Source organism: Rhinopithecus bieti, unplaced genomic scaffold (genome assembly GCF_001698545.2).
Source record: "Rhinopithecus bieti isolate Rb0 unplaced genomic scaffold, ASM169854v2 scaffold_4552, whole genome shotgun sequence".
Lineage (NCBI taxonomy): Eukaryota > Metazoa > Chordata > Mammalia > Primates > Cercopithecidae > Rhinopithecus > Rhinopithecus bieti.
In genome coordinates this window covers 135,254-150,049 of record NW_016804381.1, presented here as the reverse complement: position 1 = coordinate 150,049, position 14,796 = coordinate 135,254, and the positions used below count along the sequence as shown (strand labels likewise).

The window sequence follows — 14,796 nt, the reverse complement described above, 5'->3', positions numbered from 1 at the left end:
GTCACTTTCAGGTACACCAAACGTAGTCCCATATTTGTTGGAGGCTTTGTTCATTCCTTTTCATTATTTTTTCTCTAATCTTGTCTTCTTGCTTTATTTCATTGAGTTGATCTTCAATCTCTGATATCCTTTCTTCCGCTTGCTCGATTCGGCTATGATACTTGTGTATGCTTCACGATGTTCTGATGCTGTGTTTTTCAGTTCCATCAGGTCATTTATGTTCTTCTCTAAACTGTTTATTGTAGTTAGATATTCCTCTAACCTTTTGTCAAGGTTCTTAGCTTCCTTGCATTGGGTTAGAACATGCTCCTTTAGCTCAGAGGAGTTTGTTATTACCCATCTTCTGAAGCCTACTTCTGTCAATTCGTCAAACTCATTATCCGTCCAGTTTTGTTCCCTCGCTGGCAAGGAGTTGTGATCCTTTGGAGAAGAAGAGGCATTCTGGTTTTTGGCATTTTCAGCCTTTTTGCACAGGTTTTTCCTCATCTTCATGGATTTATCCAGCTTTGGTCTTTGCTGTTGGTGACCTCTGGATGGAGTGTTGGCTTGGTCATCCTTTTTTTTTTGATGTTGATGCTATTGCTTTCTGTTTGTTAGTTTACCTTATAACAGGCCACTCTGCTGCAGGTCTGCTGGAGTTTGCCGGGGGTCCACTCTAGACCCTGTTTTCCTGGGTATCACCAGCAGAGGCTGAAGAATAGCAAAGATTGCTGCCTGTTCCTTCCTCTGGAAGCTTCATCCCAGAGGGCATCCGCCAAATGCCAGCCAGAGCTCTCCTGTATGAGGTGTCTGTCGACCCCTGCTGGGGGGTGTCTCCCCATCAGGAGGCTCGAGGGTAAGGGACCCACTTGAGGAGGCAGTCTGTCACTTAGCAGAGCTCAAGTGCTGTGATGGGAGATCCACTGCTCTTTTAAGAGCCAGCAGGCAGGAACGTTTTAAGTCTGCTGAAGCTGTGCCCACAGCCGCCCCTTCCCCCAGGCACTCTGTTCCAGGGAGATGGGAGTTTTATCTATAAGTCTCTGTCTCTGATTGGGACTGCTGCCTTTCTTTCAGAGATGCCCTGCACAGAGAGGAGGAACCTAGAGAGGTGGTCTGGCTATCAGGTTATTTGGGACTGTGGTGGGCTCCACCTAGTCCAAACTTCCCAGTGGCTTTTTTTACACTGTGAGTGGAAAACCACCTACTCAAGTGTCAGTAATGGTGGACGTCCCTCCCCCCACCAGGCTCGAGTGTTCCCTGTTGACTTCAAACTGTTATGCTTGCAGTGAGAATTTCAAGCCAGTGGATCTTAGCTTGCTGGGGTCCGTTTGGGTGGGATCCACTGAGCAAGACCACTTGGCTCCCTGCCTTCAGCCTCCTTTCCAGGCGAGTGAATGGTTCTGTTTCTCTGGTTCCAGGTGCCACTAGGGTACAAAAAAAACTCCTGCAGCTAGCTTGGTGTCTGCCCAAATGGCCGCCCAAGTTTGTGCTTGAAACCCAGGACCCTGGTGGTGTAGGCACCCAAGGGAATCTCCTGGTCTGCAGGTTGCGAAGCCTATGGGAAAAGCGTAGTATCTGGGCTGGATAGCACAGTCACTCATGGCACAGTCCCTCATGGCTTCCTTTGGCTAGTGGAGGGAGTTCCCCAACCACTTGAGCTTCCCGGGTGAGGCAACACCCCACCCTGCTTCTGCTCACCCTCTGTGGGCTGTACCCACTGTATAACCAGTCCCAGGGAGATGAACCAGGTACCTCAGTTGGAAATGCAGAAATCACCCGCCTACTGTGTTGGTCTCACTGGAAGCTGCAGACCAGAGCTGTTCCTATTTGGCCATCTTGCCTGGGAATCAACCAGTTTAAATTCTTTTAAACATTTACTTAAAAAAACAGAAGCTGTAACAGCGAAGACAGAAAACAAACATGTATATAGGGGTCCTCTATAACCACAATTCAAATGTCTGAGAGAGGGCTTCACAGGTTCCAAAGCATTTACATTATCTTCTCCAAAGCTCACAATAGCTTTATGAAGTAGAAAGACGTCATTATTTTCTTTTGAAGTTAAAGAGGCCCCTAGAGGTAAATAATTTGTGAATAAAATTTCATGCTGGTGAGGAGTAGAATGGCAATTGGAATTTAGGTCTTTAGGCTTATTGATAAACGCTTCCAATTTTCTACTTTGAAAATGTGTTAAAAAAAATACTTGAAAAACTAAGAACTTGAACTTCTTTAAATAATCTCTAAAATGCCACACAACTACTTAAATACAGTAAATATTCTTAGGTTTATGTTTTTAGTATGTAGAGAATAAATACTTCAAGGATAAATACGTTCAGGTGTCATCCTTAAGACTGAAAGCCATTTATTAAAAGACAAAGTGGAGGATGATGGGAGACAGCAGGCAGGGAAAAATGGGAAAAGACCACAGCATTTTCTTATTATGGATATGCAGAAAATATTTAGAAGAACCTCGAGCCCCTGGACAGCTTACAAAGTTCTAAGGGCTTTACTCTTTCAAAAAGCCTAGAATTTTATCTATACCATCCTATCATACACATATGTATTTACTTCAGATCTTCTGTATAATTTATAAAGCCCTAAAATTCTTAGAAATAGCTTTTAATGATTATAGAAATGCTTTAGGAAGTATGATAGCTTATTCAATTCACTTTTGTAAAAGACTGTTCTGAACTTCCTACTGCTATCAAATCTTTTAGGGGAAATGGAGCACATATTCATTTAAATTATCTTCTTATTTTAGTTTACTGGGCTGGGCTCTTCAATCAATAAAATAAGTTTTTACTTTTGTTATCCTTTCTGTCCCATTCCACTACTGAGTTCAGCTTGACTAGAACTTTTTTTTCTATTGTCTATACCAGCACTTCCCAAAGTGGGTACCAAGGATCACTAGTGGTAGAGCGAAGAAGTGTTAATGCAAACAAACAAAAGTAAAGGGAATTTTGCTAAACAATGCATAAAAAAATTCCTCTCTTGGAAAGTCACAAAGGATACTAACATATAAAAAGCTTTAGAAATCCCATCCCATGTTTAATTTTGCTTAATCTATTCTCACCAAATTTTTATTTTATCAGCCCCATTATAACAAGAAAAATCTTGCATTACCAAACTGGCTACACTGGAACATTTTCAGTGAAACCCAACTCAGTATAAACCACATAACATGATCATAAAGTCCAACATGCATCTTAGTGACACATATATAAGGTTGCCTAGATCTTGCCAGACGGTGTTTCTTTGAGGGAAGAGGAACATTTAACATGATTTCCAGTTAGAGAATTATCGGTTTTTTTTTTTCTTTGAAGGAGCTTCCTGGCCAATCAAAGCTCCAACCAGACAAGTTAAGGCCTAGACTTACTACACAGCTATAAAAAACTAAACACAGAGCTAATATCAGTTTAATACCTTTTATCTTTAAATGCTAATTTCTCCAACTGGCTTCTCCAAATTATATCATCCTCTGTTTTATTGAAGAACATCAGCTTCACTTTCCTTAAAAGAAAAACAAAAACTCAGAAATAACTAATTAATTACATGTAAAATATGCACAAATAGCAAGTCTAAAGTGAACCAGCATGAATGTTTTAGTGCCCAGTAGGTAATTAAAAATCATCAAAAACTGAAATGAGATAAAAGAACCTACTTAATACCTAGGATTAGAGGAGGCAGAGTAAGAAATGATGAATGAGGAAATGGTAACACGTCTATTAAGGTCCAGTGAGTAATCAACTTAGAATACCTTATACTAATATAACAGCCTCAAAAAGGATAGTAATTAGAGACAAAATTACATACCTGAGACTGGGTATATCAGTCAAAGCATAATTCAGTATTTTAACCATTGGTGTGAAGCCTGTTCCAGCTGCCAACAAAAAGAGATCTTCTAATTCTTGGAACTTGGATATTTTAAAATTGCCCTCAGGACTGCTTACAGAAACAAAATCTCCTAAACAATGAAATACAAACTAAATCAGAAAAAAAACACAAACAAACCAAAAAACCCAGCCGGGAAATTAAGAAGCCAAAAGTAACTGAAATTAAAACACTGAGGAGTAACAGTATAAATACTTAGCTTGCAGACTATGTATCAGTCTTTAAGATAAATAAGTAGTCTTAAGGATACTCATTAGACCCCTAAGTATGTCTGAATTATATCATTACAGTCAAATTAATAATGAGGTTTTATGGTATAATTTCCCACCACTATTTTCCCAAACCATCAGAAGTCTGAAATTTACAAACTACTGCAAAGTACTTATCCACAAATTATCAATAAAGGATTGATTGCTAAACTAAATTTTAAGTACCTCAAAAGCAGAGTCCACATATATCTGTCTTACATGGTACAGAGTAAAGAATAGATATTCACTATTTACATACTGATTATTAACCATAGTAACAGGATGAGTAGGAGAGAAAATTGAAATAGAAATGTATTCTAAAATCTTATGTTGATAAACACACCAACTCCTCTTCCACCAAATTTTTGAAAAGACCTATTAATTAAGAAAGGCTGTTCTGAGTTTAATTCCCATAAAAACAAAGCAAGATCAGAAATGCAGTCAACTATACTTGGAGCATGCCACTTTCCAATCTAGCATCAACACAGTTGAGAAATCAGTGCCCATTTTCTACAGTTCAGTTGATATAATCACCATGTACCATTCATATAAGAAAATTATCTTTAGGACTAGATTCAGAAACTTGAAATGTAATCTTAAAATGAAAACAAAGCTGTGTATAATTTTTGAATGATTTAAAATACTCTATTTTAAAATGCTTGGATGCTCACAATTTTTCCTTTGTTTTCCATTGCAGGATAGTAAGAATCTTGCAGTAGTTGATCAAGTAAGTACTTGAGAACAGGGCTGGGCATGCTGGCTCACGCCTGTAATCCCAGCACTTTGGGAGGCCAAGGCAGGTGGATCACCTGAGGTCGGGAGTTCAAGACCAGCCTGACCAACACGGAGAAACCCTGTCTCTACTAAAAACACAAAAAATCAGCTGGGCATTGTGGCACATGCCTGTAATCCCATCTACTCGGGAGGCTGAGGCAGGAGAATTGCTTGAACCCAGGAGGCGGAGGTTGCTGAGGCAGGAGAATCGCTTGAACCCAGGAAGCGGAGGTTGCGGTGAGCCGAGATCGCGCCATTGCACTCCAGCCTGGGCAACAAGAGCAAAACTCCGTCTCAAAAAAAAAAAAACAATAGAAGCTCCTTGTTATAGTTTGAAAAACACCATAAGATTACAATGTCCTTAGGAAAGCCAGATGGTTGTTTACTAAAGAAGTCTCAGAGGACAGTATTAACTTGGTAACTTTTACCCACAGCCCAGTCTTTCCAATGCTAACAAAATTGATTAGACTCATGTAAGATAACTGATGCTAATCAAATTCAGAAGAGATTAAAGCACACATGCCAGAATGGCACAGCTGGGATTACACGTATCTAGTAACCTGAACATTACATGTCCCGCTGGGGATATCTTGTTTCCAGTATCAGAACACACGGAAAGCCAAATTAATCATGTAAAATCATGCTGCTTAGTGAACATGGGATTGAAAGAGAGATGGATAACTGCATGGGTTCATTCATTTAATGTACAACTCTCTAAGTGACACAAATATTTGTGCCATGTTGAGCCTCCCTAAATGAAGCTGAAATAATACTTCATCTTGTTCTTTGAGCTTTCCCTTTCCACGCTCTAGGACAACTCTTCACCCTGCTATGTTTGCAAAAATCTCCGTAAATAGGCTGTAATACCATTCCTTAAGTTTCCACTTATTGTATTATAATTATGTGTCAGTCCTTCTTTCACAAGGTGATAGTCACCTTCATTAGATTTGTAGGTACTCCAAAATACTTCAGGTTCAAATTCATATATAATATTTTGGTTAATGTAACCAAAGATGACTAATCATATCTCTCATGTGAAGTAGATATAATTAGCAGAATCATGTCTACTACATTTCAGAAAGTAATGTAATTTTGTTTATTTCCAAATTTCAGTAATCCACTTCACTGATATCCCAAAATATTGCTACTGCTGCCTTGGAAAGAGGAACATTTTGCCATTAGGTAAAAGCAGTGAAAAGAAAATACAGAAAAAGGAGTAAGAGACACCAAAAGGGAGCAGAAGCAAGAGAAGTTTTTAAATCTTAATATATCTCATTACAGTTCTTTATTTATTCTTTCAAAGTACCTTTACTGGCTGGGCACAGTGGCTCACACCTGTGATCCCAGCACTTTGGGAGGCCAAGGTGGGCCAATTACCTAAGGTTAGGAGTTCAAAACCAGCCTGGCCAACATAGTGAAAACTCATCTCTACTACTTAGTCAGCATGGTGGTGTGTGCCTGTAATCCCAGCTACTTGGAAGGCTAAGGCAGAAGAATCACTGAACCCAGAAGGCAGAGGTTGCAGTGAGCTGAGATCAAGCCACTGCACTCCAGCCTGGGTGGCAGACCGTCTCAAAAATAAAACAAACAAACAAAAAAACAAAGTACATTTACTGACAGCCTATTATGTACCAACTGCCATGCCACGTGTTGGAAATACAAAGACAAGACAATTTCTGCTCTTAAACTCAGTCTTCTAATTGAGGAATGTATTTATTCTTATAATAGAGCTATGAATAAACTGTTGTTATTGGGGGTTTCAGGGGAGGAGGAGGGCTCCATAAAGTGATATTCTGTTTGGGTCTTTTTATTTATTATTATTATTATTTTTTTGAGAGTCTCGCTCTGTTGCCCAAGCTGGAATACAGTGGCATGATCTTGGCTCACCGCAACCTCTGCCTCCCGGGTTTAAGTGATTCTTCTGTCTCAGCCTTCCAAGTAGTTGGGATTACAGATGCCCGCCACCATACCCGGCTAATTTTTGTATTTTTAGTAGAAACGGAGTTTCCCCATGTTGGCCAGGCTGGTCTCAAACTCCTAACCTCAAGTGATCTGCCTGCCTCAGCCTCCCAAAATGCTGGGATTACAGGCATGAGCCACCACACCCAGCCCACATTTGGGTCTTTTTAAAAAAGTACTTGACAGGTAAAGAAAAGGTTGATGGGCATCTTGGGTGTGGCAACTGCATGTACCTGTGAATGAGGATGACAAATCTGTGGAACTCTGAGTAGCACAAGTATTTTTGTAGAGCAAGAGATGAAGCTGGAGAGATTATCAATGTCTTTGTAGGTCATGCAGTATAGATAATGGGGACCCATCAGAGGTTTCAAAGCTGCAAAGCAACTAGGGTCAATTGTGAGAAAACAGTTAGAAGCCAACAAAGATGTGATGAAGGCCTACTATAAGACAGTGGCAGAAGAGGTAGCTGAAAAAGCCATTGAGATGTATACTCAACAAAACTTAGTGGCTGACTGGACTGGGAGAGAGAAAGTGTGAAGAAACAAGGCTGACTTGAGTTTCCAGATTGGATCAAGGATGAACAGTGATGCTGCAAATAATAAAAACAGGGAACATGGAGGAAGGCCATGCTGGGTGGGACAAAGAGAAGATAACTTTGGTTGTAGACATGTTGAGTTAAAGATATTTGACAGACTCCTACATGGAGATAATGAGAGGGCAATCTGATCCAATCTAGAGCACAAATGAGGTTACAAAAATGTAAAAATACTAACCAATCTGAAGACGATCAAGCTCTGGTGTGAAGAGTCCAGTGTGATAGATTTTTATCAAAAAATAGATGTATTTATTGTTGGGAAGAACTGGTTCCTTGAACTCTGACAGTAAGGAACCAGATACAGGTGTATATGGCTTTACTATTTCTGTACCTAGAAAAAAAAAATCACAGCAAAAAAATTAAACTCTAAAAATCCAAAAATCTCTTAATGAAGATGAAACGTCCAAATTTTATGATACCATCAGTATATATTTAAAACTATATACCTAATGGGTATATAATTTTAATGATTTTTCTATATGTATATAGTATATATGTATATATACCCCAAGCCTATATGTGCCAAAACAATTTTCACAAATATTGTACCCATAATATAAACGATCTGTTTTTATTATGTATAGTCTAATTTAATAGAAATATACAGTAATAAGTTTAGACAACCATCTATTCCATCAGCAAATAAACTTTGTAATGGGCCACAACAAAACTGCATCAAAATTTACCATGGAGATGTAAAATAAAGTATTTCTAACGTACTTTTAATTATACACCAAATTTTAAAAAATGGTTACTGATGACCAGTGGGATCATTTAGGGGAGAAAAAGGAAGAAATTTCACTTTTTACTTTATGTACTTTAAATTGTTTTAATATTTTAACATATTACATATTACTTTGGTAACTGAATAAAAGAATGTTAATCCAGCTACTTCTAAGAAAACATTATTTTCTTAAAGAGTAAAATAAATAACTCATTTTATTTTAGGTAGCCAAATCCCAAAGAGAAGAATCATCACATGTTTGAAAGACCAAAAATTTTATGCATGGCTCCTTAATGTATACAAAATACATATATTAATTAAAATGCACTGGCAATAACTGGAGAAGATACCAGCTCTTGAATTAGGTAACCAGGCATTAGTGATGAAAAAGAGAAAACCAGCCATTAGTGATGAAAAACAGAAAACCTTAACAGTGCCTCATCATAATATATCATATCTACTAAGACCTAGCTGGTAACATTTTAGACAATTGCCGGAAACACTACAGCTGACAGGAGAATTTTACTGTTCGCAGCTTCAAAAGGTGAAGAAAATGTTGGACATCAATAACAAGGGTATTCAAAATAAGTGAGGTAAATTTAGGATAAAAATGAAAGAAAGAAGAAGTCATATTTATACATTTATAGAGCTTCTGATACTGGTAGCACATAGAATAAAATCATTTCCAATCATTCACTCATTTTAAATTGTATAGATTCAACTTCATAAATGATACAACCCTAAGTAGCTACTAAGAGACACCAGTATGAGCTTCTAGTAGTTGTCTTCACAGAGGACTATTTGTGCAGTCTCTCATCTCTTTCCTTTAGGGTTTTGTTAGTAATAAATTACAATGCTGGTGGAATCACCTGTCTAAACTACCGGCAATATCTTTGTTCCACATGACAGTATGGTACAGCTATAGTTCCAACATGTAGAACACGTTGCAGTCACAAACCTAGATTCTGACTATCACTAAATCTAGCTGCCTGGAAACATGTATTAATAACTTAAATGGTTGTTTTCTAGAGAGAATAGTACTGATTTTGAACTGCTTATAAAAGAAGAAAATGTGTCCCAAAGCCTCTGTTCACCTTACCTGTAATAGGTAGCTTGAGGTAAACATGTTGCCCAATGGGCACTTGAAGATGAGTGCTTGGTGGCAGCATCAAACAGAAAAGCCTCGTATCATGAGTAACATTTTCCTTGGAAATTAACTGGCACTTTCTGTAGTACAAACCTAAAAAGTGATTCATTTTCTCTTATTGATACATAATTAATAAGAAGTAATACTAAACCACTAAGAGAAAGCACATACTCAGCTCCTGTTTTCTAGAAAGCTTCGACTTCACTAAAATGCCCATACATTTAAAAAATTAATCAATATTTTAAGGTTAATTTTTCCATTTTATTTCCTGAGATATCTGTTGACCAAAACCTGTAAATACTTCTATAACTTGAAAGATGAACTTAATGAGTGTTATTTCCTCACATCTGTTATTATAGCATGTTAAACCATTATGCTCTAAAAAAAAAAACACCTAATTTTATTTGATAATGAATAAGTTTACATTCTAAAGTCTTTTTTTAAAAATTTTTTTTTAAGAGATGGGGTTTCACTATGTTGCCCAGGCTGGTGTCGAACTTCTGGACTCAAGCAATCCACCCACCCTGGCTTCCCAAAGTGTTCAGATTACAGGCATGAGCCACTGTACATTCTAAAATCTTTTCTTACACAATAGAAAAGTCCTGAAGCTCAAGCCTTTAAGGCTTAACAACAGTAGCACTATGAAGCAATTTTAGAATATCTCTTTGACAAAGGCAAGAAGAGATACATTCTTATGTCTCTATGTTTGTGTGAATATATTTTATATATACGATTAGAGAACATTTTAACTGTCACAAAATGATTAAAATAAAAATTTTTATGCTTAAAGGTGTAGGTTTTGGTATCTGGAAAATTAATACAAGTGAAAAGTTGAAGATGGTAGGATTAGGATTTTGGTACTAATACACAAATAGATAAAACGAATCAAATATTTTATAAATACTAGAGAAATCTGAAATTAATATCCCAAGCTCAGAAAATATTGTTTGTATACAGAGCAAATAATACCATTTGAATTAGAAGAATTTATTATAGAAGTTCTGAAATAATTAAGATTTTCACTTGTAAATTCTCTTTGAACATAAATAGCATATCAGAATAATGTGAAGATATTAACTTTTTATTTCCTCTCTCAAAATAGTATTTACAGAGATGTAAAGGAATAAACCCTAATATATTTCTTATTCTAGTTATTCTCTTTTTTTAACCCCAAAATATTCAAGTAGGTACAGAAATATTTTCTCTAGATCTTAGAAAGTGAAGAGCCAACAGCTAATAATCAACGCTTAGTGGAAAACTGAAATTCACATATAATCCTAAGAAATCATTTTAGTCACAAGTGAATCCAACTTCCCTTCTCCCTTTTGCTCCCCACAGATCAGTCACTCAATTTTCCACCTGCTATCATGGTAGCAGTAAGTATATAAGCTTAGACTACATCACTTTATGCAAAGACCCTGGAGTATCACTTGAGGTCACCTCACTCTAGTGCTAGGGCACAGGTTTGGACCAGATTATGGCTAAGAGTCTACCCTAAAATTATCCTGGAAGGCCTAACAAGCACTGGCCTAACCAAAGGGTCAAAGGACATAGGCCCATGCACAAAGAGAAATGAAGGTGCAAATGATCTCTTTATTTCTTTCTCCAGACCCTTTCTGGAACCCACAGTAAGAATATAACTAGAGACCCACACACTATATACATATAAATATTTAACAGTTATAAATCAGACAAATAACTGTCAAAGTATGTTCTATGCTGTATCTTGAAATATACAGCTTCACAAGGTCCTAGAAGGCTAGGTTCAAATTTGGGATTCTTAAACTCCTCAGAATATCAGTGAGATGGCAGAGGAATGAGACCTGTACTCCCACTGCCTGCCCCCATTGTCTTCTCATCCTTGGCTGTCTGACTCTGAGTAGGGGCTTAAATGGGTGTGGATACATTAACCCACAGGCTCAAGCTCATGCACTAGCTTTTCACATAAACAGCCCTGGCCACTCCTTGGATAGAAGTAGATTTGGGGTCGTTTGGGCAGGGAATTCCATGGTTCTAGATCCTAGAGGGTGAAGTTGAAAGAAAGAGGATGAGCTCCAGGTGGATACTTTGTGGTCTTGCAATACTCCTTACCTTGTGGGAGGGGTGTGGCTATGACTGGAGATAATCACGTGGGGCTCTCCAAGTGTGGAACCCAGGGCAGGTGCCCTTCTTGTGCAGGTCTAAGGACCACAGTGTTGTTTTCTTCTAATAAAATCTAGTGCATATCATTTTGATAACTTTACAGCTAGATGAAAATGCTCACCTTCTGGACTGACAATTTCTACTCTAGTATTTGCTAGAGAAGTTTGCTATAGTAACTATGCAACTCTTCAATGATATTTAAAACACAAGGAAATACTGGATTACAGTGATTTACTGACTTTCCTTGTTAGAGAGTAGACACAGCATTCTAGTTATTTAACACTACTGAGATAATTTCAACGTTTTACCCACAAAAGGCTGACTATAATTTCAAAAGAACATCCTAACTATAGGTTCCAAGAATTTTAAGAAGGATTTAAGAAAGTTTTCATCTTTCAATTGCATCAAGGAGAAAGATAGCACAGACAGATGGGAACTGCAGTATATAAGGAAAAAGCATAAAGCAGATGGCACTGACTACTTCAGTCTGCACAATGCCATTATTTAACTGTCGGCTTTTTGGCTTTCTAAGCACAGGTAATTATACTAAAAAATGAGAAACTGAAAATAAAGACAGTAAAACAAAACCAAGACAGAAACATTACTGCCCCAAATACCTAACTTATTTGAATTAAATACATACAATTAATATTGAGATACTCAGGGTAAGGCTGAAATACTGAGGATAATAAGACTATTTGAGCATACTTTTTTCTTAATGTTAAAAAGAAACTGTATTTTCCCTTTTAAAAAACAGCATTTCACAAGGCCAAAACAGAAAACACAGGTAAAGTCTTCAATGGGAGACAGAAGAGAAAGAGAAGACTGCACTAGGAGTCCACACTGCCTTCAACTGGCTTCTCCTTCTTGCACTTTTGAAGCACTTAGTTAGTCTTACTTTCCCTGCTGGAAACAGAAGCTTATAGAAGTTAAAAAGCTTGTCCAACATCTCAGGGCATCTAGAAAAGATGTGGGATGGAATAAGAAGCTATTAGGGTTTCTTGTCCCAACTCAGTAGGCCTTGTTTAAAAAGTTTGAGAACATGATTAGTAATTATGAGTAGCCAATCACTATAGACAAGTTGTGGATGCAATGAAAAAGCTCTTGAAGGAAATTTAAAGTCCTACTTCAGTGAGCACACGAATGTTATGGTAAGAAAGCAAAATAGCCTTATTGCTGATATGTAGAAAGTTTGAGTGGTCTGTATAGATGAAACCAGCCAGAACACTCCCTTAAGCCAAACACCTGATCCACAGCAAGGTCCTAACTCTCTTCAATTCTAGGAGGGCTGAGAGAGGTGAGGAAGCTCTAGAAGAAAAGTCGGAAGCTAGAAGTTGGTTTATGAGGTTTAAAGAGAGAAGCTATCTTCATGACATATATCTCCACCAGAGTTCTTGGGTGACTAGGTGCATTGTCAATGAATAACAACAATTCGAAAGGAATCTTTTTTTTCCCACATAGTAAGTCTCAACAGTGGGCTTCAAATATAGAAGTTTCACCATTCTAGATGCCATTAAGAACATCTGAGATTTATGGGAGGCAGTCAAAATAGCAACATTAGCAGGAATTTGAAAGGTGATTCCAATTCCCACGGATGGCTCTGATGGGTTCAAGACTTCAGTGGAGGAAGTAACTGCAGATGTGGTGGAAATACAGCAAGAGAACTAGAATTAGAAGTGGAGCCTGAAGATGTGACTGAATTGCTGCAATCTCATGATAAAACTTGGAACACATGAGGAGTTGCTTCCTAGGGATGAGCAAAAAATGTGGGTTATTGAGATGGAATCTACTCCTGGTAAAGATGCTGTGAAATGCTGTTGAAATGACAACAGAAAATTTAGAATGATACATGAACTTAATTGATAAAACAGCAATAGAGTTTGAGAGGACTGACTCCAATTTTGAAGGCAGTTCTACTGTGAATAAAATGCTATCAGAGAATCTTTTGTGAAAGAAAGGGTAACTGATGTGGGCAAACTTTATTTTTTCTTAAGAAATTGCCACAGCTACCCCAACCTTCAGCAACCACCACCCTGATAAGTCACCAATCATCAGCATCGAGGCAAGACTCTCCACCAGCAAAAAGATTATGATTCACTGAAGACTCAGATGATTGTTAGCATTTTTTAGCAATATATTGTTTTTTAAATTAAGATGTGTAAGTTGTTGTTTAGACATAATGCTATTGCATACCTAACAGACTAAAGTATAATGTAAATATAACTTTTACATGCACTGGGAAACCAAAAAAAATGGTGTGACTTGCTTTATTGTGATACTCCATTGCGATTGTCTGGAACCCAACCCACAACATCTCCAACATATGTCTGTAAGTGGCTGTTCACATATCAAAATTGTGAGACCTTTTTTTTTTTAATCTTGTTTCCTAAGACAATTGACTGGGTTATTTGTTGGCAAATCTTTAAAATTACCTTTGTTTGGTGATCCAAGACTCCACATTAAAGACAATTATCAATTAAGATAAAATGCTAATGTTACCTTGTGTATAGAAATAGCAATTCAATTATCTATCGATTTCTGACCCTTATTAGAGAAGTTCCTCAGCCATCTCTTTCTCTATTGCTTTCTCTCCCCCTGCCTCTTTCTCCCACATAACCCCCACAGCTACTCACTCAAAATCTTCATTTCCGGGAAGAAAAAAATTAATTGGAAGCATCACACTTATAAATTATATTGGTTCAATTCATACAATTTAAAATATTGACCTACTACATTTGGACTGAAGGTAAAAATGAAAGTTTCTCTTCTCTGGTTGATGTTCTTTCTGATATATGAATCCTTCATGTAAGTATCTTCTAGATTTGACATGAGAAAACATTATATTAAAAGTTTTTCAACTTATATGCTTGTTTTCAAACAAATTCTTTTAGCTAAGAAAGTAGTAAGACACAGCCAGCATGCTATTGTCATGAAGTCAATAATTACAGCAATACATATTGAAAATCTAGGAACCACATAATTGGCTATAAATCTTTAAGGCATTCTTTCCCCATTTCTTGTTTCTCTCAGGTTTGTCAAAGATCAGATGGCTATAGATGTGTGGTATTATTTCTGAGGACTCTGTTCTGTTCCATTGGTCTATATCTCTGTTTTGGTACCAGTTCCCTATTTAATAAATGGTGCTGGGAAAATTGGCTAGCCATAAGTAGAAAGCTGAAACTGGATCCTTTCCTTACTCCTTATACGAAAATTAATTCAAGATGGATTAGAGACTTAAATGTTAGACCTAATACCATAAAAACCCTAGAAGAAAACCTAGGTAGTACCATTCAGGACATAGGCATGGGCAAGGACTTCATGTCTAAAACACCAAAAGCAA

General features: G+C 37.4%; 1 protein-coding gene across 1 annotated transcript in view; it reads right to left on the bottom strand.

Annotated features, from left to right (window-relative positions):
• CYB5R4 (cytochrome b5 reductase 4) overlaps nucleotides 1-14,796 on the bottom strand; it is a 108,593-nt gene that overhangs the window by 18,927 nt on the left and 74,870 nt on the right. The window contains 4 exon segments of the mRNA XM_017867631.1: nucleotides 3,400-3,486; nucleotides 3,790-3,940; nucleotides 7,622-7,774; nucleotides 9,267-9,407. Coding sequence (XP_017723120.1) covers nucleotides 3,400-3,486; nucleotides 3,790-3,940; nucleotides 7,622-7,774; nucleotides 9,267-9,407 — 532 coding nt within the window.